The sequence below is a fragment of the Pogoniulus pusillus genome, chromosome 1, assembly GCF_015220805.1.
Source record: "Pogoniulus pusillus isolate bPogPus1 chromosome 1, bPogPus1.pri, whole genome shotgun sequence".
NCBI classification, from domain to species: Eukaryota; Metazoa; Chordata; class Aves; order Piciformes; family Lybiidae; genus Pogoniulus; species Pogoniulus pusillus.
In genome coordinates this window covers 11,584,137-11,609,040 of record NC_087264.1, presented here as the reverse complement: position 1 = coordinate 11,609,040, position 24,904 = coordinate 11,584,137, and the positions used below count along the sequence as shown (strand labels likewise).

The window sequence follows — 24,904 nt, the reverse complement described above, 5'->3', positions numbered from 1 at the left end:
ATACCCAGCAGTTAAGAAATATGTGGGAGGCAGGGCTCCTAGTTTAAATAAAAACTTGTTCATGAAAATGTTCTCTAGTACCTAGGCATGCATTCCTTCAGCCTCACAACAGTTACTCTCTCTCTGCACTGGCAAATTAAGCTTTGTCTCATTTTTACTGAACCTTTCCTGCCAGTTTTTGCAGATCTAAAAAGCTAATGTATGTTTATGAATGCCCACAAGCTATGATATATTGGCAAGTAAATACACCTGTTACAGTCTCTCTATATTTTTGGACCTTTGATGAACCTGCTGAATGCATTGTGGACTTCAGCAGTCTTTATACGGTTTAGGCTGCTATAGAACTTGAAATTATTTGCCTCTTTAAAACAGATTAACTTTTTGAGGCTAGAAATGTAGTGATGTGTAAGTGATTCAGCTGTGTCTGATTAGAGGCAGTTAATGTGGTGGAATTCTATAGTGGATAAAATCAAAGGTAAAAATTACCTGACCTCAAACTAGCATCTGTATTCGAGAGGATGGTGTAGAATTTTTGGGGATCATGGGGCATCCAAGTAATTTGTCTTAATGTGGAATGTTTATTAAAGATTTCCCTCTGTCTGAATTGGTACTGCTTCTTAGGCTTTATATAAAGTTCTCTCTGAAACTAATCAGGGCATGTCCATATGTCATTCTGTGTCAAGTGTTTGTTTTCTGCGTTTTTGTCACTGAAAAAATCTTGCCTGGGGAAAAATCAGATTTCTTCTCTTCTTCTTTTTCTTTTAAATAAACTTGCCAGCACAAAGCAGCTTTCTTCCCCAAACCACAATAATGAACAGAGCACAAAATAGTGTGATGGAGATTATTTACTGCATTAATTTTTATCCCCAAGGAAATGTATTATATGATATTTTTCTGACGAGGCTCATGTTTTAAAATCAGAATGAGTCACTAATGAATGAATTAATAAGATGTCACTACAGAGAGAGAATATATTCTGCATCCTCTAGCTCTTTTAGTCTTAGGCACCCTTGGATTTCCCTTCAAATGCACAAATCCCTTCTGTATTCACTCATTTCAGGAGTTTCCATCACCGTCACATTCTGTGAAGCCAAGTCAATCCCATGGAGATGTTTCTCCTTAAACTTGCTATAAATCAGTTTAGATTGGAGTATGTAGTGCACATTAATGTTCCCTTTCCCAACCAGCTTTTCAGCTGCTCAGCCTCTCTCTGGTATCTCTTCTGTGCACGGCTCAAGTTCTTAACAGTGATCTAGGCCTAAATAGTTTGTTTCTTTCAGACTCCAAGCAACTCCCAACTCAGTTAGTGGAAACCAGGAAACCAAACCATTAAATATCAAACTGAATAAGGAAAATATTATGCTTAGGCCCAAGTTCTTTTGCTCTTTGTGTATCCAGTCTGCACTTCCCTTAGCCAAATTTGTACCAACACCATGCTGTGGAAGTGCAAATGCAGTATTAGAAATCTGGGAATTATTTATTTATTTGCAATACATGGAGAAAGATTTTACTAGGATCTCATCCCTTTCATGCCTGTAAGACAGTTTAACAAAGTTATAGGTATTTTTAATAAACTTTGGCAGGAGTAATTGTAGAATTTTTTCCAGGTGGCCTTGCTCCAGAATGAAAGTTTGGAAAAGAACAAGAGTATACAAACTTTACATAATCAGATTTGTAGCTTTGAAATAGAAATTGAAAGACAGAAGGAAATGCTGCGGAATAATGAATCTAAAATACTTCATTTACAGGTAAGAAATTTAGAATCTCCCAATTAAAGCAGAAATGGTAGTAGCTTCTGTTCTGTGCCTTTACACTTGTCAAGTGAGGTTTCTAATTAAAAACGGTGGGAGAGAGTTTATCTTATTACAAAGCTACTCTGATTTTGGTTTTGGTTTTTTTTTGGTCAGTAGCTGGTTTGCTGGAGTAATGTGTATCACTTCAACACTGCAGTTGCCTAGTCTGTGTTAAAACAACCCCCTATTCAACAAGGGAAAAGATTGAAAACAAAATTACAAATCTTATCTGAAATACAACCATAATTATTTTTCTTCTCTGCAAAAGATAACTACTTGAGGAGCTACTGTAAAAACTGAAAGACAATATTGGCACCTTAAAATTGCCACATGCATGTTGTGTATTTCTTTTCTACTTGCTGCCATTAAATACCTATATATATATTTTAATAGTGTTTGAGAACACTGCTGTAGAATTAATCCAGACACAGTGCAATGCACTTGAATACACTTTTAAAACTCATATTTCTGTGGTCCGTCTTCTGAGGAATATGTGTGCCTTTACTCCTTTGCCAGTAGGTCTGAGTTTCTTACTCTGTGGTCTGAATCACCTGGCCACAAGCCAGCATCAAGCAATGCATGGCTAAGCATGCACACTGGCAGGGTGCTTAGTCCAAACTGAAATTCTTTGCTTTGCATTTAAAGCTGACTTGGAATGTGGGTTCCGGGAATTTGTTTGCTTGTGTGATACTAACCACAGTTAGGGAAACCTCAGGAGGTGTTTAGCAAGCAGTAGTGAAGGTATCCTTTGGACATTATTTTCATATGTCTGATGCTAGACTATCATCCAGTTTAAAGGAATATAAATAAAATTATCTTGTCAACTTGTATTCACTTCATGTATTAAACTGCAAATGTTTGCACTCAGGAAAGATTTTAGTATCCACACTAGAACGTGGCTAAAATTTAAAGGACAGCACATTCAACAGCCCAGAGGCCTTCAGTGTTGGTTTATAAGGAAACCTTTAAGGTTGGCAACAGGAACATTCCTCCTTACAGGAACATTTCTTCTTACAGCATTTCTTTACATGTTCTACCCATGTAGTAAGCAGTTTAGCCTGCCTTAGTCGTTGTTATTTGGTCTGATAATAGTCTGGGATGTAGCTGCATGTTTACTGTATTGCATTTTGACACTAGGAAGCTAATCCTTGTATGTACTGATATTGCTGAATGAATCTACCAGCAGGTAAGTTAATTTGTAAGCCTGAGGCTCTCACACGTGCTGTCTCAAATAACCAGTGATGAGAGGGGAAACGGGAAAACCTAGAGCAAGCTTTTTCCATGATTGTCTTGATGACAGACTGCAGTATCTTTGATTTCCTCAAGCAAAATCAATTCCCAAATGGTTTATGTTTTGGAAGAAGCCCCACAAAACAATATGGTTGGCAGATTCCAACAGGTAGTCTTTTCGTGGTAATAAGTACAGGAGATGCGTTTTGCTTGTCCCCCCGAGTTCACTACTTCTCAGCAGCTATTCTGTTTCAGTTATTTTAAGACAAATTGTGTTTCACATCTGTTTCAACCTGATTCCTTCCACTTACTGGCACTTCCTCATTCAGTGAGGTTGTTAAGAACATCCTTGAAGCACACCTGGCCTTTTTTTTCTCCTGGACAATATGATTAGCCTCATTCTGTTGCCTACAAGGAGTTGAAGGATTTTAGTTACACGTTGTCAGACATTCTTTTTCTGGATTGTGTTGACCAGCCATGGCTATACATGATCCACATATATTTCCAGTGTAGAATTAGCCAGTTCCAGTCTGGACTAGCAGTATTTGTTTGGTCCTTGAAGCCCTACACATGCTAGTGATTTCTAGCAGAGTTTCAGTTTTAGTTGTCACTTAGGCTACTTTGGCCTGGGAGCAGCTGTTTCACTGAGAACAACTGGTGCACTGTGAGGCATTTAACATGAGTAATGTAAATGCATCAAACGTGTCTGGACAATGGCAGGAATCTCCACCTTGAGATGTTTTGCTTTATGTTAATCTTCTATCTACTGCTCTCTATAGGGAAAATGTTTTTACCGGGTATATGATACTTTTTTGACTGCTGTCTTGTGGAAAGGAACTTTGATATCAAGTAATATCCAGTCCTGAGTATATTGAAGCTTATTAGTAAATCAAGTCTTAAGCTGAGTGTGGGTGTGAAGTACTTAGAGGTAAAAGAAGCAATGACCTTATGAATATGAAATCTTTTGATTTGTAATAAATTCTTTTAAAAGGGGAGGTTCTAGTACCTTTGGTTCCTTTTCTAGTGTATTCTTTAGCTTTTCAGTTTTACTCTGCCAGCTGCAATGAAAAGATCCATTAGGAGCATCTGAAAGAGAAAGGATTGCAAATATTCCTCAGGTCTATGTGACATTTTCTAAATTCTTTTAGTAATAATAGTGCTAAAATTCTGGAAGTGGTGTATTAGAACTGCCAAACAAAACCTAGATGAAAACTAATGTCAGGAAAAGCCTTTAATGGTTTGCCAGGCATGTGACTCTGGATTAATGATCTGGAGAGGTCAGTTGCTGGAATAAAAAGTGCATGCAGAAAATTGATGTCTACTTGAAAATTTATGAGTACGGTGTGAGACATCTGTGTGCTTTCTAATGGAGTAATTAGAGTGAAATTCTCCACTGCTGCATTAAATTCAGATTTAGTGCATTGCTATATCGCAGCATGAGGGCGGTTGACTCCCTGTAGGGTAAAAAAGATCTGCTTGCTTTTTAAAAATGGAATACAAGTCTATTTCCAAATATTTTGTATCTCTTGGATTCTCATGAAGAGGTACAGGAGGTAAAATGCAGTATTTCCACCAATGGGTAGTAGAAGCAGCTAAAAAAGAAGTTTGATTGTGGATGTACAAAGGTAGAATGTTACACAGAGGTCGATGGAGAGAAGTTGATCTCTAATAAAATCTTGCAGTAAGCTTCTCCCAAAAGAACAGCTTGCAATTCTTCTGCATTTTTACCACTTTACTAGTTCATATAACAGTGTGTTTGGTTTGTTTGATATTCTGCTAGTGTCAAGAGGTCCCAATTGGAAAACAGTGTGTTTCTGTGTGAGGCACTGTGCAAACCCATGACCGTCCTTGTTGCTCTTGCCTTGGAGAGTTCATGTTTTGTGTGAGTAGGCTGGGGCACACCTCGAGTTTACTTTTGTAACTGTGAACTAATGGCCAAATCTTGTGGCTCTGCTCTTAAAACGATTCAGGCCATTCTGTGATGGTGTTTCCTTTTATATGTACAGCTAGCAGCCCTTCCCTATTTTATTTTCTGATTACCAGCAGTTCAAGAAACAGTGACTGTGTTGCTAGCAGATTATTAATACATCCAGGCAAGTTGCTTCATCTATTTAAAAGGACCATACACCTGCATTTATGATTCAGTACACTACTTTCCTTCACAAACTTGTAATTTTGCAAGTGAGATAAAAGCTTATTTTAAAACATCAACATAGAAATAGTCCCTCTTGAAATATGTTAGATGGCACAGTACTTGGAGAAGCAACAAAATAAAGTACTCTTAGAAAATGATTTTGCTAGATGACTTATCAAATTGACAACCTTCAATTAATCATTACAGACTTGCAGTATAACTGAAACCACATGATTAAAAGCAGCTGCCTAAAAGGGCAAGTGAGGGTTGCTTGAGGCTGGAGGATTTTCCCTATCAGTGGGGAATGCTATATCCACATGGCCAACACAAAATAACTTCTATTTTCTTGGTTTGTACTCAACTGCTACTTTTTTAAGAGGTGAAAAATAATTTTTACACCTTGGCACTGTCTGATAATAAACTCTAAAGATAGATTTGGAATTTAACTGTAGGTGGTAGCAAAAGTAGTTCTTGTCTGAAATATTTGTGTTATGATTTGAACTTCACAACTGATTATGGGGTTCTGGCTAAAATTCCTGCTAGTCCAAATTAGCTGTGATGCCATGAAGTGCTATTTATTTCCTGCATCAGCTTTGAGGTAGACTGAGTAATATGTTCTTCTTTATATTTGTAATACACTGAGGTGCTTGCAATATTCCTCTTCCAGAGATTCCCAACCTTCCTAGATGGATTTTTTTCTTATTATATTTCATAACCTTTCCAAAGTCAACTGTTTTTTTTTGTTTGTTTTGCTAAAAAAGACTCAACTAGCAAGCACCTTCAGGATGCATGACTTGAATTTAGGAAGTAAGGGTGGACATTTTCAAAGGGCTTAAGGGGACTTAAACTTACAGTCGTGAGGGCTTCTGCTATAGTTATGGGCACTTAGTAACTTAGGCTCTGATAAGTGATTTATGTGAGATTGAAGCTTGCTGATGCCCCTTTATCTGCACATGTATGTACACCTGCTCCATGTGTGCAAGAGTATTGATGTTTTTCTGGAGGGATAAGTTCCTTGCTATAATCCAGTAATAAATGCATGTCCATGAGCAACCACTTGGTAAGTTGTGCCCATACTTTGTTGCTAAAGTACTGTAACATAAAACCCGACAAGTATCAGCCCCTATCATCAACGCAGAATATCGTTCTTACGTTGGAAGATGTTTGCTTTTCTTGTTTTGTCTATGTTTGTTTGTTTTTAATTAAGCAAGAGCATAATGACTTGAATAATAATACTTTAATTGTGATGATGGTTCTGACAGTGCTCTAATGGTAATACCTATGCAGCATGGAAGATTTTTATAAGTCTTTTAAAGACTTGGGCTATTCAAAATTTATGTTATTAAAATATTCTATGTAAGTGAAAATTGCTTATATTCAAGATGCATCTTCTTGTTGATCTTAATTTATGCAAATGAAACACTTTTTGTTATTCTGATGTATCATTTATTGTTTTTATAAAGCGAGTAATAGACAGTCAAGCAGAGAAACTGAAAGAACTGGACAAAGAAATCCGTCCCTTCCGACAAAACTGGGAGGAGGCTGACAGCATGAAGAGCAGTGTAGAATCCCTCCAGAACAGAGTGACTGAGCTGGAAAGCGTTGATAAAACTGCAGGGCAAGGAGCTCGAAATACAAGTAAGTGTAAGCACAGTGGACTGAAGTTGTCAGCATTGCTGTTAGGGGTGTCCTTGGAATGACACTTCCATTGTGGGTTTTGTGTGGAAGCATCACTGATGCTGATGCTTCTGAATTTTTAGTAGGAAGCTGCATAATCCCTCTGATGATGTGATATTGCTTCCACGCGGTTTGTGGAGGATTGCTTCTTGCCTTTTATTCTGTTCCCTTGACCCTTGTCTTGATTACGCTGTTAGTTCATTGCAAATAATTTCTCAGTTGTTCTTAGACAGCTAATAGCTTTCAGCAGCTTCTTTCAATGTTGTCTTAGTACAAGTCTCTTATTACTCTTGTCCCCATGAGTGAATCAGCAATATGGTGGTTATCCACGTGAAACTACCTGAGAGATCTATTTGAGAATGATGTTGTTATTGTGCTTGCTGAATGTAATGAAAATACAATCAAAATACAATGAAGCTAATAACTTTCACCAGCCTCTTTCAATGTTGTCTCAGTACAAGTCTTTTTTATTACTCTTGTCCCCATGAGTGAATCAACAATATGGTTATCCATATGAAACCACCTGTGAGATCTATTTGAGAATGAAGTTATTGTTGTGCTTGCTAAATACAATGAAAAATGGAGTTTAGCAAGGTAGTGTAGGTCATTTGCAATGTTTAGATGATTAGGGCAAAGAATATTTAAGTAGATCTGTATAGAGTCATAGAATCAACCAGGTTGGAAGAGACCTCCAAGGTCTTCCAGTCCAACCTAGCACCCAGCCCTGTCCAATCAACTAGACCATGGCACTAAGTGCCTCACCCAGTCTTTTCATGAACACCTCCAGGGGCAGTGACTCCACCACCTCCCTGGGCAGCCCATTCCAATGGCAAATCACTCTCTCTGGCAAGAACTTCCTCCTAACATCCAGCCTAAACAAACATACATCTTCCCCTGAACTCAACACTGGTCAGGCCACACCTTGAGTACTATGTCCAGTTCTGGGCCCTTCAATTCAAGAGAGATGTTGAGGTGCTGGAATGTGTCCAGAGAAGGGCAACAAAGCTGGTGAGGGGCCCGGAACATAAACCCTATGAGGAGAGGCTGAGGGAGCTGGGGTTGTTTAGCCTGGAGAAGAGGAGGCTCAGGGATGACCTCATTGCTGTCTACAGCTACCTGAAGAGAGGCTGTAGCCAGGTGGGGCTTGGTCTCTTCTGCCAGGCAACCAGCAACAGAACAGGGGGACACAGTCTCAAGTTGTGCTGGGGGAAGTATAGCCTGCATGTGAGGAGGAAGTTCTTCACAGAGAGAGTGATTTGCTATTGGAATGGGCTGCCCAGGGAGGTGGTGGTGTCACCATCCCTGGAGGTGTTCCGGAAAAGCTTGGATGAGGCACTTAGTGCCATGGTCTAGTTGATTGGATAGGACTGGGTGCTGGACTGGATGATCTTGGAGATCTCTTCCAACCTGGTTGATTCTATGATACCTGATTGCTTCTCAGTCTTGTATGTTGGTCAATTTTGCCAGTGTGCAAAGAATCTAAGAGTAATGTTTCCATGTGAGGGAAGGGGGTTACCAAAAAATAGTCCTCCCTCCAAACAGTGTAAAAGACCATATAATACAGAGCTAAGCTTGAATATTCTCTGCTTTTATGATTAGCTTTAGACATGGTCACAGTGCTATAGTTTCGAGACAGGTAGTGTCTGAGGAGAATATTGAGTGATCGGTGGTGCAGCTTGAATTTCAGAGGGATGATGTAGGATGCATAGCCATTTCCAAGGTCTTCAATGCTAACAGCAATCCACAGATAATGCTGCAAAGTCTCCTCTCAAAAAATGGAGTCCTCTGCTTGTCATTTAGTGGCCAGACAAAATCTATGTTAGATAATTTAAATATTTTTACTGCTTGTGTGATTAAGACTCATGTCTATACAAATCCCAGGTAACCTAAATATGTGCTTGCAAACTATTGTCTGTGGAAGTTACTTCATCAGTGGACAAGTGTGCTTTAGGTCTCAAGGAGGAAAGTTTTCATATGCAGTAGCATATGCTGCAGTATGGACCCTATGAATCTCTGTGGAACTTATGGACCCTATAGACCCCTAAGGACTCTATGAATCCTGAGGTCCCCTATGGAACCTAAGGACCCTATAGACACCTAGGAACCTTGTGGACTATATGGACCCATATGGCCTGTATGGAGTGATGGATCATATAGACTCCTATGGACCTTGTAGAACCCTATGGAACATATGGAACTCTATGGACCCTAAAGAATCATATGGAACCCTAAGGACCCTATCAACCCTATAGATTAGGGTCTGTAGGGTATCAGGTTGTGACAGGAGTAGGAGGAATGGAGCAAAGCTGGAGATGGGTAGTTTCAGACTGGTGTGAGGAGGAAGTTCTTGAGCATGAGAGTGGTGAGAGCCTGGAATGGGTTGCCCAGGCAGGCGGTTGAGGCCCCATCACTGGAGGTGTTTAAGGCCAGGCTGGATGAGATTCTGGCCAGCCTGATCTAGGGTACTGTGTCCCTGCCCATGGCAGGGAGGTTGGAATAAGATGATGGTTGTGGTCCCTTCTGACCCTGGCTGATTCTATGGTTCTGTGACCCCAGTAGACCCTATGGACCCCTACAGATTCTATGGACCTTATGGTCCATAGATGCAATAGCATCATCAGCCACTGGCTGTAAAGTCTTTAGGAAAAAACTACTTTCCTTGTCCCCGTCTTTCTGTATCCCTGCAGGCCTGCTAGAGACACAGCTGAGCAGACATGACCAGATGCTGAGCGTTCATGACATTCGGCTGGCCGACATGGACCTCCGATTCCAGGTTTTAGAAACTGCCAGTTACAATGGAGTATTGATTTGGAAAATCCGAGATTATAAACGTCGGAAGCAAGAGGCAGTCATGGGGAAGACCCTGTCCTTGTACAGCCAACCCTTTTACACCGGCTACTTCGGCTACAAGATGTGTGCCAGAGTTTACCTTAACGGAGACGGCATGGGAAAGGGGACGCACTTGTCGCTGTTCTTTGTCATAATGCGTGGAGAATACGACGCGTTGCTCCCCTGGCCCTTCAAACAGAAAGTGACTCTCATGCTGATGGATCAGGGACCGTCTCGGCGCCACTTAGGAGATGCTTTCAAGCCAGATCCAAACAGCAGCAGCTTCAAGAAACCGACTGGAGAAATGAACATTGCGTCTGGCTGCCCGGTCTTTGTGGCTCAAACTGTCCTAGAGAATGGAACGTATATTAAAGATGATACTATTTTTATTAAAGTCATAGTGGATACGTCGGATCTACCAGACCCCTGACATACAACGGGGGAGGCAGATTACACAGAAGACAACTCCGTTTGGGGGTTTTATATCAGTTTGTCTTCAATCGGAGGTCCTAAAGCTCACAGAACCACCTTGTGGAACAGATGGAAGAGTTTGAAGGCATAACTGCATAGGGTCCAATTGCGAAAGTAGCAACACATTAATAGATCATACCATGGTATATTTTTTAATAGAGTTAGCCACACTTAAACTCTGAAGAATCACTTATCCCTCCTGAGGATAATGATTATGGTCAGAGAGGATTTTTTTTTTTTTAACCTTACTAATGATCTAGTCAATTGGAGGTGAAAAGACATATACAGTATGTGCTGAATAAATGACTGACTTTTATTTCTTTGAGCTAGAATACAAAAAGGAAAAAAAAAACCCTTCACACGTGGGCTAGCTGGAAACTGTCAGCATGTTAAAAGAAGAAATGATGAAGTAATGTTGCAATTATATTATTTGAAAAACTGAGGTGCAATCTTGTCTGAAATATAGTATATTGTCTTTTTAAGGCCTCATCTGGTCTCTGTTTTAATAATTACTTTGTCAGAAGATCTTGGAGAAGTATCCATGTCTTCTCAAAAGTATCTGAATCAAAACCATATTTTTATTTAAAGTTCTATTGTTACAAGAAAGCATTTTATTTTAAAACTGTTGATAGACTGATATTTCTTGGAAGAAAAAAAAAATAGAAGATATCAAACACTGGTTATCACTTGTGATAGGAAAAACAAAATACTCAATTCTGTTATTTCTCTTTAGAAATGTAAACCTACAATATATGTCGTAGTTAATGACACTATTTCAAAATTAAGGAAAAATCACTCATGGATGCTGTGCATCATTATCAGATTTATAATTGTTTTCACCCTAAAGTAGGGCATTTGTTGAACTTTGGAGTTCTAAACGGAATCCTGTACATTTTTTAAAGTTCTGCCCCATGCTTTCCAACCAAGCTATATATGTTGCACATTATGCTGTCAGCAGTATATAGTCTTTTCAGTATTGGGGAGGAGGATTAGTGCTGAAAAAAGCCTATATGTTTGTTCTGTACTAGCAGCCATTGCTTCTTAAGGACAAATTAGCAATGTCTTAATATAGTGATGGTGGCTTGCATGCATACATGTGCCTTAGATGTGCTGTGCTGCTTATGAACCATAGCTTTTTATTCAGATTAATTCTGATATCTGAAGTGGTAGTTTAATTGAACTTCAGGCATAATGTTTAGCCTTGTCTTCAGAGCCCTTAGGGTACCTTGCAATGTACAAAATGGAAGCCAAAGCCCATTTCTTTGTCTTCTGGAGCTTCTATGGCTTGGTCCTGGAGGAATCTGTCTTATTCAGGTGCCAAAACGTTATGCCCAGTGCTCCTATGGAGCTCAGACTAGACAGTCTCCATGGCCACTGTGAAGGCAGGCAACATTTCTCCTCTAATGCCTGTGGTTGAAATGGTGGCATCACTTGAAACGGACCCACCTGAGAAGAACTCTCTGGGGCTGTGAATGTATATGCTCACGGCAGCTTCTCATAGCAGACGAGCATCCTAACTGGAAATGCATGGGCTTCTTTCTTATTAACAGCCTGAACTGTAGTGGAAAGCATTTGCTAGCCCTGAAACATGCTGATTGCAGCCTGCTGTGTTCATCTGCTTCTGTTTAACAGCCTGTGGCAAGCAAGTCAAGAGACACAGCACTGTGGTGCTCTTTAAAATCCAGGAGCTGCTTTAGCAGAGCAGACTTGCACTACTGTGTTTTTAGCCTTTGTAGGCTTGAATTAAAACATTGCATCTCAGTCTTTAATGTCAGGTTGTATCAGTTTTCTGCTTTTCCAGGCATAGTCACAATTTTTGTCTTAAGGTGCAGTTGAATTCATGCCTTTGTATTTCAGCTTGTCTTTCCCATTGTCTTTTTTGGCTGTGCCTTCACACACAGTGCCTGCAAGAAGTATTTATGAATATACAATGCATGCTAAGTGGTCTTCATGGGTTTTCCAGGCACCTGCTAGAATACTGCCTGCTGCTGACTGTCGCAGCCGTCAGCAGCAACTTGTCTTCCTTTTCCTGCCTTCCATTGTCCGGGGGTACTGTACTCCCTGTATGGTACATAGCTGTCAACAGGTGCAAGCTCAGATGTGGAGGCATGTGCTAGCATTGCGTTTCTAGCACGGAAGGAGGATGTTCTGCACAAGAGACAGATATCTACAGATATACCTGCAACTATATATCTTTAGATAAAATTGTATGGCACTTGCAGTTTTATGCAGGCTGCATAAGCAAACCCATCACTTACGCTTTAGGGCGAAGGTTCGCTCAACTTGTGTCATTTTAATAATTGTGAACGTGGGCAGCTGAGCTTTTGTGTTTGTGCATCACAGAATTTTACTGAAAACAGGATTCCCAAGTGGAAATGTCCAAAGGACTCTCCTCCCATTGCTAGTGCATGTCTTACAAACTTAAATGAAACCGTTTGGCCGTCTCAAAACAGTTGATAGCCTGTTTCGATCTGGGACTTGGAGGAGATTTCTAGTATAAGCAGGGCCCAGCATATTCTGCAGATTTGTGACTACCATATCCAACTCCTGTGACAGAATCGTGCTTCTAAATCCAGGCTCTCTGAAAGAGGAGGAAAAACAAAAAGTGTTTCCAGCCATTGTGATGGAAAGAGGACATTGAAACATGCAAAAAGTGTAAACTAATAGGGAAGTCTTCCTGAGTCTGCGCACAGCCTAAACGAGTAGCTTTAAGAGATCTGAATATCTCCTCTTGGTGGGATATAGACTCGGAAACTTCCTGGAGAAGTTTAAACATGAACACTGCTAACTATATTAATGCCAATCACTGTAGCAGAAACATCCGTCACTGTTATATTTCACAGATCTCTATGCTGCTTTCCACATCTCCCAAGTGCCAAAAGCACCAGCTGCCAGGATCTTCAGCTTCATTTGGGCAGCTTTTATAATGCAGTAATGTGCTATCGATACGAAAATATTTTTGCCTAGATGCTTTTTATCACGGTTACTAAAACAGAGGCCTACTGCACTTCTTTTTTAAAACTACATGAAGCTGCCAGAGAATTTCCAGTTTGCCAACCCTGCCTACTGTGAAATCCAAGATCTTGCTACACAAACGTAGACACCGCCTGCTGTGGAATACCTGAAGCCTTGACTGTAACACCCTTTTCTCCACAGAACTCACGGGCCATCTCTGTAGAGTTCTTACTGTGTACATAGAAATCGGTTTTCTCTGCTTTCCAGCGAGGAGTATGTAGCATATTTTGTGAAAACAAGGCCACTGTATATTCTCTGTTCTCCAAATTGAAAGGAAAAGATACCTGGTGCTTTACTCAACACTTTAAATAGTTTAAACTTTTTCTCTCATCACTGAAATGCCCTTTATCCTCTCTTCTCTGTGTTCCTGACCCAGATATCCAAAGTTTTCTAGGGACTGTCTGTTTAAAGTGATTCATGGGGCAATGGTCTGCCCCCGCAGATACTCTTAAATCTCGGCCAACTCCTTTGGCATGCCGTTATTGCAAGGGGGTCCCAGAGAATTTACATCGCTTTGAACAGAGTTTCTTCAATGGAACCTCTTTTCCCTCTGCTTAGTAATTCCTAGCAGTGCACAGCTGAAGTCTCTTGCTGGTATTCTTTCTTAACCATAGTGCTCCAAGTTATGTACAAGTTTCTTCTGATTCCAGCTTTCTCTAGGGAGATTCCAGTGTGTGGCAATCTGGACGTTGTTGCCCCTTTTGTATGCTCTTCAGCACAGGGTGAGTGTCTCTGTTACCTAGAAAGTCTTGAATTCTAAATGGGATGAAACTTTTTGGGTATTTAAAGACCAACCTGCGATTATGATGCATGACCATGTCTGCATTGCTTCTCTGGTCTAATTAAAGGGGTCTTGTTTCAGTTGCTGTCTACATGGTACACCTTCAGCTGCTGACTTACAATATGCAATGTTGATTTCAGCTTTATACTGTAAATGTTCTTCACAGAGAGAATGTGCAATAGGAAAAACAGATGAGGAGTGGCATGACTTTGATGGAAAAAAAGGGTGCTGTGGGTCACATCTAACATACAGGCTTTCTTAGGAAATACAGATGGGTTCCTTCTCCCATGGGTGCTCCTATTTTCAAAAGAAAAGGTGAAGATATGTACCTGTTTCCTGTTTCTGTGCCTGGTGAATTTCTCAAATGCAAAGGTGATAGAGATTTATGTTAGTTGTAATTTAAATGTTGAACCCATGAATGCGAGGTTGTGATTTTACTGCTTGTGTTTTTCAGCTTGCCACAGTTAATGGCTTGTTGAGATGGAGTTTAAAAGCTGCCACCTGTTCTATCCATGTAGGCATTTCACCAACAGTGCAGGGTTTCTGTTTTGTTTTAATTTTCAAACACTGGTGCTGTTTGGTCCAAGGTAGAGTTAAGCATATAGGGAGTAAAAAGAAAAGCTGCCTGCACCACAGAAGAGTGAAAAATGTGACTGCAGTATTGATGCCTTGATATGATTTAACTATGCAAATATACAAATAGGTGAGGGGGGGAAAATGTTCGGGTTGCATACCTAATCTCTTAGTTGTTGCTCTAACTTATACGTGTGTAGGTACAGACACATATACATAGACATGCATGCACACATATATGCAAAGTCTTTACATAGAAGTGGTGAAAAAAAACCCTTTCCTCCAAGTTGTACTTGATCAGTTGGTGCAAATATAACTCATTGCTGCTAAGGGAAGATCACGGCTAAGGGCAAACTTTGGGTTCACATCTTCCAGTTTTGAAAACCTGTCTATAGCAAACTAAACAGTTTGTTTAGCTTTTCTGAAGACTTTGGAATGTCACCTAGGACTGATGTCCTTCCTCATGCTCTGCTGATTTGAAGATTGTCATATTGTAAACAAATGCCATTATGGGCTACTTGTTAATTACAAATTCTTTTGTTTGGGGAAAAAAAAAAGTGATGAAAAGCAACTGGACTTCTTCCTGGAATTCTTATCCTGTTCAGTCAATACCTCTATATTCTGGTTGACCTAGAAATTACAGCTACTGCAATAAAAATGACTTGTTTGGGAATTCAGCCTGTCTGAGAGTAGTTTTTAGTGTATTTTGCAGTGTAGGAAGTGCTTTGCATCTGCAAACATAGAGTGGGTGCTTTTGGAAAAAGGAAATCAAGGATGAGATGTGAAAGTGACTCGTTTGGAGTCACAAAAGGAATCTCCTGGAGATGGGACTGAAGGAGCATTTCCAGTTCCCTGGTGTTATCTTCAGGTCACGAGGTTTTACTCTTTTGATACATTTGTCCTGCAAACAAGCTGATATACCTTAAACACCCACATCAGGACAGTAAGGGCTAGAATTAAACATACAAGCTGTCGTGATTTGGGGTTCTACATGTGTGGTAGCCCAGATGTTACTCACTGCTTGGTGGTGCTTTGCATGGCCTGCAGAGTGGAAGGCCAGCTCCATGTGTTGGCGTGAGTAACATCAGTAAATGTGTGTCCTGCTCTGTATGTTCAGAATCACCCAACACAGTAACACTTGATGCTCCTCTTAACTGAGGGTAGAGAATGCCATTCTGAAGTGGGTTCATCTTTGCTCTACCAATGACTGACCATTTGTTTCTTGTGGAGCTCTCTCGCTTTTTCTTTGAACCAAAATATGGAGGGATTAATTGGTCTTTTGTTTCCTCTTAATCCAGCTTTGCTGACAAGCGTGAGATAGAAGGGTTGTGCAAAACTTTGGACTGCTGATTCAGGGACATCCTCTCAATGTTTAGAAGAGTAGAGATACATAACATGTAAGGGATCTGACTATTCCTATTTCCCTCCTAATTTATAGTCAAGACTGCAGCTTCTGTCTTCCATTTCATGATGTTAGCGTAGATACTAGGCTGTGATTGTTTATATTCTTTTTTCCCTCCAAGTTAGGATTAGTTCCTTAGGGTTCAAATAAGTTGTAAATTTCACAGAGAAGCACCTGAACCAAAATCCTGGACTTGATGGAGAATTCAAATCTGGAATCTCAACTCTGTGGCTTACTAACCTACCCATTTAGGGAAGGGTTTGTTGTCTCTGTACGGTGTTTGTGTTTCTAGTCCTTTGGAACTAAGCTTTTAATTTGGTTGCCAGTTCTGCAAGGACTTTTTAACTTCTTAGCGATGCCGGTGTTCACACGCTCCATTGCTGGCAGTGTGATGCGTGGTGATAAAATTTGACTCTGTCTAAGGGTTACTGAGATAAACCAGCATTATCATTCGTAAAGGTCATTTTCTTGCATAGTGTTCTGAGCTTCGGATTTGAATGTGGCTCGCCTCTGAAAGGACACATCTTCCAACTATGACCTGCGTCACTGGCAGAGAGTTGTATAATCTGTACTTGTAGAATGGAAAAGGTACAAGCTTCCATTGTTGCTGATGCATCATGTGAGTCACCTATTTTGTTGTCCTTATAGCTGTTGTTCAGGTTTTTTGGGGTTTTTTTTGATTGGTTGGTTGTGTTTTGTTTTGTTTCTTTTTTCTTCTTCTTTTTCAATTTTATCAAAAAAAAATCCAACAGGAGAAGTTCAGGATTTTTTCTACAAGGTATAAAACTCCAATGATTTAATGGTGACTAGAGAGCTGTGAAAAATATCCCATTTTAGGAGATGATGGACTAAACGTAGGTCTATTTCTCTTAGACAAGTAGGATAACCTTTAAGATGCATGGAACAACATAATAATTGGGAAAACTAAAGCTGATATTTGTCTCCAAGAAATTCTGTAAGAAATATCTGTAGGAAAGACATCAGTGATTGAGAATAGTGTACAAATTAACGTGTTTGAAACTTGTGTATCCATTTCTTTAATCTCATACTCTTCAGTGAACGGTACACTTGTGTTCAGTTTTATGATCAAAAACAAAGACCAAAGAAGGCCAACCTCATTTGATTGTGTATATTCTGCCTGTCTTAATTATCAATAGCTGTAAGGATACAGTGCAAGTGATCTGGTAACCAGTGGTTCGCGTCCTTTTCTTTTAGGGGGGAAAAACAACTTTAATATGTATAATTTATTGCTCAGCAATAACCATGTTGTTAAAATAATAATAATAATAATAATAAAGGAATTAGCAACATGTCTTAATTTCCCAATAGCATTATTATATGTTGTATTTCAGTTTATTGTATATTGTGTTTTTTGTATTTATTTGTGTTTGGAGGTCTTGCTATGTCTTTTTGTGTTTAAATGCTAATAAACAAGGACAGTGTGTAAGAGTGTAGAATGCCAAACTCTGAAATGCTAAACTGTGTTATTAAAGGAAAAAGAAAAATAAATCTAAATAGGAAATAATATTTTTTACAAAACCTCGTTGTGTTGAATTTGAATGACTGCTGACTTGCAAATGGCCAAGATGCTGCTTTTCTCCTTTCACAGTATCAATCACAGTATCATCAGGGTTGGAAGAGACCTCACAGATCATCAAGTCCAACCCTTTACCACAGAGCTCAAGGCTAGACCATGGCACCAAGTGCCACGTCCAATCCTGCCTTGAACAGCTCCAGGGACGGCGACTCCACCACCTCCCCGGGCAGCCCATTCCAGTGTCCAATGACTCTCTCAGTGAAAAACTTTCTCCTCACCTCCAGCCTAAATTTCCCCTGGCGCAGCCTGAGGCTGTGTCCTCTCGTTCTGGTGCTGGCCGCCTGAGAGAAGAGAGCAACCTCCTCCTGGCCACAACCACCCCTCAGGTAGTTGTAGACCAAGCCCCCTGTGTGTTGGCTGTTCAGTGCTTTACACTTATGCACCTGATGAACCTTTATTGTGGCACCTCCCTTCCTCTTCACAGAAAATTTGCCCTAACTTTTATCAGAGTCCAATTTTCCATGTGATAACTCCGCTAGAGTAAACCAGGTAATGGTGTTCATGCTAACATCAGTGTCAAGAGTCCTTGTGCGAATAGAGGAGAAATAATTGAAACGGCTTTCTGTGCATTTGTGGCACGCTGCTTTCCCAAAGAAGTGTGGCTAAGGAGATGGAGTGGCTTTAATATCTGAAAAGGTAATTTTTACTATTTCCTTCTTTCTGCAGTGTCATTAGTGGCCCTTCTCAACTCAGAAATGCATGTGTTTGAAATCACAGAACACGGTGCAGTCTGAAAAAGCATCACAGTGTTTCGGGAGCGGTGAAGCAATAATGTTTCCACTACATTTCAGATTCAGCCTAGCGATGAAAACCCTGATCCCTGGGGTGGCATATGAAGCGTGTCACTTCTACTGAGTACAGCACTGAGCTGCCTGGTCTTACATTTCTTTCCTACCACCTCCTGCTTACTGAAATCCCCACTTCTCCTCTTTAACGTCACTGCATGGGTATTACTGGGTTTAGCAGTGTGGGAATGCCATGCCTATTCTTAGAGTCAAGACTGCAGTGCCTCAGCAAAAGCCACTGCCAGCAATGGGATGTGAGCATGACCCAGACAGCCAATGCTGGTGTTGGCAGCAGATAATCTTAAAGTGCTGGGTAGCTGAGTGCCTTTTCTTGATGGAATGGGGACACCAGAGAAAAAAAACAAGTATAGGGAAGGGTGGCTAAGGAATTCCATCCTCACAGCATGCAGGGTATGCTGTGGTGGATGTTCCGTTGTGCTGCTAAGAGCAGGCACTGTTAGGTCACTCTGGATGCTCTGGCATCTCCTGCCCTGCTCATCACACTTTCCACTTGTACTCCCATGGCCAGCACTCCAGGCTTTGCTGCCTAAAGCTCTCCAAATCTCCTTGTGGAGCGTGAAAAGGCTCTTCGTTTCCTTGTATTCTTAAGGAAGTGTGTTACCCTTCAGCAAAGCCCTCTTATGGAAGAGCAGCTTTTGTTCCCTGAGCTGCTCTTCTGAAATTTTATTGCTTGGTGCTAGTCAGATGTGATGTGTCATCACAGTGTGGCAGGATAGGTGGGGAGGAAACAAACTGCTTTAAATATGAAGGGAAACACCAATTCACTTCCTTGCTTCTTCTCCAGCGATGAATCAGTTGAAATGCTACACAGTGCCATTCCTGGCAAGAATGAGCCCTTGTAGAGGGTTTCTTCTTGGCAATAGGTCCGAGAAGGTGACTGGCAGCGTGGTAGCATGCTTTCCCCTGGAGGCAATACATTATTTAGGATGACAGGAAGAGAGTGCCAGCTCTGGCAGTGCAGAGAAGTTGGGGAACGTGGAAAGAGCTCTCCTGGTCTACAGAGAGTGCAGTTGCCTATGTTTCCTGAGCATGGACCTGCTGCTGAGGCCATCCATCTCTTGCAAGAATTGCAGCAGGGTGGGTTTTTTTTTTCAATTCCTTTGAAGATTTTCAGTGTTTGAAGCCTTGGGTTTGCTTGCTGTCTGATAAGGAGAAGCACTTCCAAAAGCTTCATGGTCCTGCAGATGGACCTATCTCCAGCTCGGTGATAGCTTGCTTTGGCGTGACCCAGCCCTGGAGCTGTTCAAGTACTGAAGGAAATATCTAGTGGTAAAAACAAATGGCAGAAGAGGTTTGATTCCCCCCTCTTTCCCCAAAGCAGGTTTTCTGTGAGTCCCTTTTGTGGTTCCTTCTTGCATGTCTGGACCAAGCCCTGAAGGCTGTTGCTGTCTGGCTTATACTTGGAGGCCAAAAGAGACAATAACCCAAGTGTCTTCCCCTGCCCTCCTCACTGACCATGGTACCTGAGGAGGGTGGGGCTGCCCAGGCTCTGCAGCTTTGAGGTGGCCTCTGGAACTGGTGAACAATGGCCCCCATTGCATGTTCGCATGTATAGGGTCCAAAGAACAAGGAACTGGCCCAGGCTGGGAGCTGAATTCCCACTGTCCAGGCTGGCAGGCACACAAAAGCCCCTGGGGCCTGACTTCTATCCCGTGGGCTGCAAATTGGATTAAGCAATGTTTGGCCGCAGCTCGCAGTATCACTTGCAGCTGTGGAAATGTGTGTTTTGGGAGCATTGCTGTGCTGATTAGAGGCAGGGCTTGTTTGCAGACATTGTTATGCATGCTCAATGGCTGCTTTGTGCCAACACAGAAGCTCCCATAGAGAAGATTATTTGGATCATCCCTGGCTGGTAAAAATGGCATCTGTTTCAGCATAAGGCAAGTTGGGCAGCAATGCTGATCTTGAGGGCTGTGAGGCTCTACCTAGGAGGCAGGATCTGGGCAGTCTGGGTTGATGGGCTGAGGCCAGCTGTATGAGATTCAACCACACCATGTGCCAGGTCCTGCTCTCTGGTCACAACAACCCCATGCTGTCCTGCAGGCATGGGGAAGAGTGATGGGAAAACTGGCAGGCAGAAAATGACCTGGGGGCGTTGATCAACAGCCATCTGAACATGAGCCACTGATGTGCTCAAGTGGCCAAGAAGGCTGGCAGCATCCTGGCCTGCATTAGGAACATTGTGGCCATCTGGACCAGGAAAGCCATTGCCTCCCCTTTACTCGGCACTGGTGAGGTCATACCTTGAATACTGTGTTTGGTCCTAGGCCACTTACTACTGGAAATTCATAGCGTTGCAGGAGCACGTCTAGAGAAGGGAAACAAAGCTGATGAAGGGTCTATGGCACAAGTCCTATGAGGAGCAGCTGAGGCACCCAGGCTGTTTAGTCTGAAGAAAAGGAGTGGAGACCTTCCCCCTCTCCACAACTATCTGAAAAGATGTAGTGAGGTGGGGGTTAGTCTCTTTTCTCAACTAACAAGCAATAGGACAAAAGGGAATTGTGTCAAGCTGTGCCAGGGGAGGTTTGGATAGGACATTATGAAAGATTTCTTCACCGAAAGGGTTGTGAAGCATTGGTACATGCTGCCCAGGGAAGTGGTGGAGTCCCCATCCCTGATGGTAGTGAAAAGACCAGTAGATGTGGTGGTTAGGGACATGGATTAGCGGTGGTGTTGGCTGTGCTAGGTTAATGGTTGGAATCAGTGATCTGCAAGGTCGTTTCCAACCTAAACGATTCTATACCCTGTGCCATTAGCCAGTAGGAGAGCAGATGAGGTAGGAGCCTGTCCCCAGCCATTCCTCTTTCAGCAGTTCTCCCAGGTGTAGATAGGGGTGGCAATCAGTCCCGTGAGAATAAAAAGAAATCTTACACAAGCAGAGTCTCTGGGTGGAGTTAGCTGATTAAGGTGCCCAGCAGGCTGTGGGCTCAGGGCTTGGGAAACAGGCTCAGAACCCCCCACCCACGCAGCTGCGGCTCTGTGGCTGGTTCTGACAGTCATACTCAGCAGGAAGTCCTTGCTCTGCTGCTTTGCACAGCAAGGTAAGAAGGAAGCCAGAGCACAGCTTCTAGATAGCTCCAAGACAAAATGTAATCCCCTCTGTTAACTTCTCCTGCTTTGTTGCTCCTAGGAGAAGGTGACTGTGTGGCTGCAAGGAGCCTGTAACGTGCCAGACAAGTTCCTCTTGCTGAATGGGCAAGGAGTCTCAGAGAAGGTTTAGCTCTATGGGGTGACTGAATGTTCAGCTTTAGCTCCTGGGCAGCCCTGGCATGATGCTGTGCCACTCCTGGCAGCGCGCACAGCTCCTCTGCTGTCAGGGATCAGTTGTGGCACTGCAGGTTGCAATGTTTCACCTGAGATTACTACTTTCTGGAGGGAAAAAATGAGATCCTGTGTGTGGGTTTATTCTGCTGCCTCTGTCACTACTCACAGCTGCCTGCTTTGGGGGCAGCCATGCAATGTAACAGCTTCAGGGGCTGTGAATCTGACAGTGTTCTTCTCCCCAGTTATTTATGGTGAGCTTCATGTTAGCTGAACATGAGCCAGCAGTGTGCCCAGGTGGCCACAAGAGCCAATGGCATCCTGGCCTGCATCAGAAACAGTGTGGCCAGTAGGACAAGGGAGGGTATTTTGCCTCTGTCATCAGCACTGGTGAGACCACACCTTGAGTGCTGTGTCCAGTTCTGGGCTCCTCAATTCAAGAGAGATGTTGAGGTGCTGGAATGTGTCCAGAGAAGGGCAACAAAGCTGGTGAGGGGCCTGGAACACAAACCCTATGAGGAGAGGCTGAGGGAGCTTGGGGGTGTTTAGCCTGGAGAAGAGGAGGCTCAGAGGTGACCTCATTGCTGTCTACAACTACCTGAAGGGAGGCTGTAGCCAGGTGGGGGTTGGTCTCTTCTCCCAGACAACCAGCAACAGAACAAGGGGACACAGTCTCAAGTTGTGCCGGGGCAGGTATAGGCTGGATGTTAGGAGGAAGTTGTTGGCAGAGAGAGTGATTGGCATTGGAATGGGCTGCCCAGGGAGGTGGTGGAATCACTGCCCCTGGAGGTGTTCAAGAAAAGCCTGGCTGAGGCACTTAGTGCCATGGTCTAGTTGATTGGATAGGGCTGGGTGCTAGGTTGGACTGGATGATCTTGGAGGTCTCTTCCAATCTGGTTGATTCTATGATTCTATGTCCAAATATGAGGCACTGTGCCAAGGAGACTGGCAAGGAGGATGTGCCTGGGTACAGCCCAGCCTGTCAGTGAGTCTCAGTAGCAGCCGTGCGCACCTTTGGCAGGCAGGGCGTGGGCGCCGCTGGCCGTGGCATGCCTGTGTCCTCTGCGAGGCCGTGGGGCCCAGCGGACCTACCGCAGAACAGTTTCCCAGTGTGGAATGCCTCTGGCCGGCGCTCTCGTGGGCTGCCTGGGTGCTGCAGGGAGCGTGTGTGAGCTGGCGGTGATCCCCCAGCCCGGGGACCGCTGCCCGCAGCTGCCAGCGCCCAAAGCCGATGGGTTCGGCGCGGGGCTCCAGCGCCCCGGGTACCAAGTGCCGGGACTGAGGGCTCATGGGGGAGGAGATGGCCCTGACCTTGCAGGCTGCAGCCGGTTTAAGCAGCGAGAAGAGATGCTGCTGTAGGACAGGGAAATTCAGAGAGGTGCTTCGTGCTCCTGAATGATTTTAGGCGCTGGCTTTACTGACTGGCTAAGGGGAATGATGTTTCTGGCGTTGATAAGAGCTTATAAGTCGATGCTGGGAAGGTCAAGCATCCGCCGTGGGCTTCCCCCTCTGCAGTAGTGATGTGTTTGCCCTGTTTGGGGGCACGGCAGCCAATACGGAGAGAGCAGCTGGAGAGCAGAATGATGGGCTGGCGGCAAGGAGTAAAATGATCTCCTTGTCAGGGCAGCAGCTTTCATTTCTGGGGATTGAATTCTGCTTCCTTTTATCTTTGTTTCTTTCCCTGTAACTGCCTGATCCAAATCTCACTCCTCTACAGCCTTCTGTTGTGCCTATCCGGTCCTGGGGCGCACCTGCATCTTGGGGCAGTAGCAGCAGAAGGTGCATCGGAGAGGGGCATGCTCTGGACCCAGACACACAGCCAGGGCCAGGTTATTATGCCCCTCCAATTCCCAGAAGTAACACTGTAGTGAGCAGCTGTCCTCATTAATACAGGCTTTGCTGGGGTTTCTGGAATTGCCCTGTCCTGTCCTACCCCGATGCTAGAGCTGGGGCAGCAGGGACTGTTTATGGGCAGCATTTCATAGGTCGTTTGATGAATGCAGGTCAGACAATGGGGTGTTTTAGATCTCTGCCTGCTTGTCTGGTGAATCTTGCCCCACTTAAGCAAATATCAGCTTTGGTGGAGCCTAAGCTGCTAAGCAACTGAAATAAGCAGTGCCCAAAACTAGTGGGTGCAGATCAAAGTAAAAATAAGAGTGTGGAGCAGAGCCCAAAGCACTGGGTTTCAGGAGCCATGGCATTACTCTTCAAACAGGGTCCCATCAGTGGTTTCTCCTCTCTTGCCCACCCTGGCCATGCTGTACGATGCCAAGGCTGCAAACAAGCACCTACCCTGCCCTCTGCACACTGCAGTCATTTCTCCAGATTGTTATTGCCAAGTATCTATCATGGTTTTCCCCCTCTGTTAAAATACGGGGCATCTCACTGAAGCATTCACCCCAAGAGTCCCTCAGGAGAGATTTGTGAGTGGTAATGAGAGCACAGGAGCCTTTCACCTCCAGGATATCTCTCGGCATCCAGCTCCCTGTGCAGAAAATGCTGACTCTGTTTGGCTGATGCCCAGGCTGAGAGCTGCTGCTCAGGAGAATTTTCTCTTGGCACTTCGTGGACCACACATGCGACACCAGTGAGGCAGAGGCACCTTCATGTTCTTTCACAGGGCACAGTGCATCATGCAGGTCTGAGCCAGAGTGTCCTGAGGACAGAAGCCCTGCTGCAATTCTTAATCCTGTGCTTTCACCAGAGGTGGGAATTGACATCAAGTGAGTTAACATTTTGGGAGACAGACAACTGTGCAGGCATAATGGGATCTGATCCCCACTCTCCTTTGATCTGCCCGGTTGGAAGCTGGGAAGCAGTGGAGGCATGAAGACTGAGATGGGAATGGCCTCTTCTCCCTTCTGTACTTCTAAATCCTTGCTAGTGTCAAGTCAGAACTTCTTGTCATTTGTGATCCCTCCACTGATGACCTTTCCAAGTACCTCTTCAGTCTCCTTCTGGGATTCTGTAAATCACAAATTCACAGATCTTACAGTCTTGCCCTCTTTGTACCACCATCAGTGGAAGAGTCCCTGCCAGGCAGATGCTGAGTCCCCCAGCTTTTTTTGTGGTATGGACCACCCATACCACCATGTGGTATGTCAGCACCCACTTCCCAGAGTGCCACTGCTCTCCTCTTGTCCTTTTCCTCATCTAACACACTCTTGTGAAGATGTAGGTCTCGATGTGCTTGCAGCTTTGTTCCATGCTTGGATAGAGAAGAGGGTTAGTGGAGTCCTTCCTTCTTCTGCAGCCGCACACGCTGGTGTCGCTGTCAGCTGCCCCCTTCAGCCCCAGTCAGCCTGAACAGAATCGGGGCTGTGTCAGCACTGCCA

At 43.3% G+C, this 24,904-nt stretch overlaps 1 protein-coding gene across 6 annotated transcripts in view; it reads left to right on the top strand.

Moving 5' to 3' along the window:
- Window positions 1–17,444, top strand: part of TRAF3 (TNF receptor associated factor 3) — a 79,154-nt gene extending 61,710 nt beyond the window's left edge. For 5 of the 6 annotated variants that reach the window (XM_064169097.1, XM_064169174.1, XM_064168843.1 and 2 more), the window contains 3 exons: window positions 1,608–1,748; window positions 6,621–6,795; window positions 9,522–17,444. In XM_064169097.1, coding sequence (XP_064025167.1) covers window positions 1,608–1,748; window positions 6,621–6,795; window positions 9,522–10,093 — 888 coding nt within the window. In that variant the 3' untranslated portion in view covers window positions 10,094–17,444. The remainder of the gene's footprint in view (window positions 1–1,607; window positions 1,749–6,620; window positions 6,796–9,521) is intronic. The other variant, XM_064169266.1, reaches the window with a different exon arrangement.
- Window positions 17,445–24,904: the final 7,460 nt, after the last annotated feature.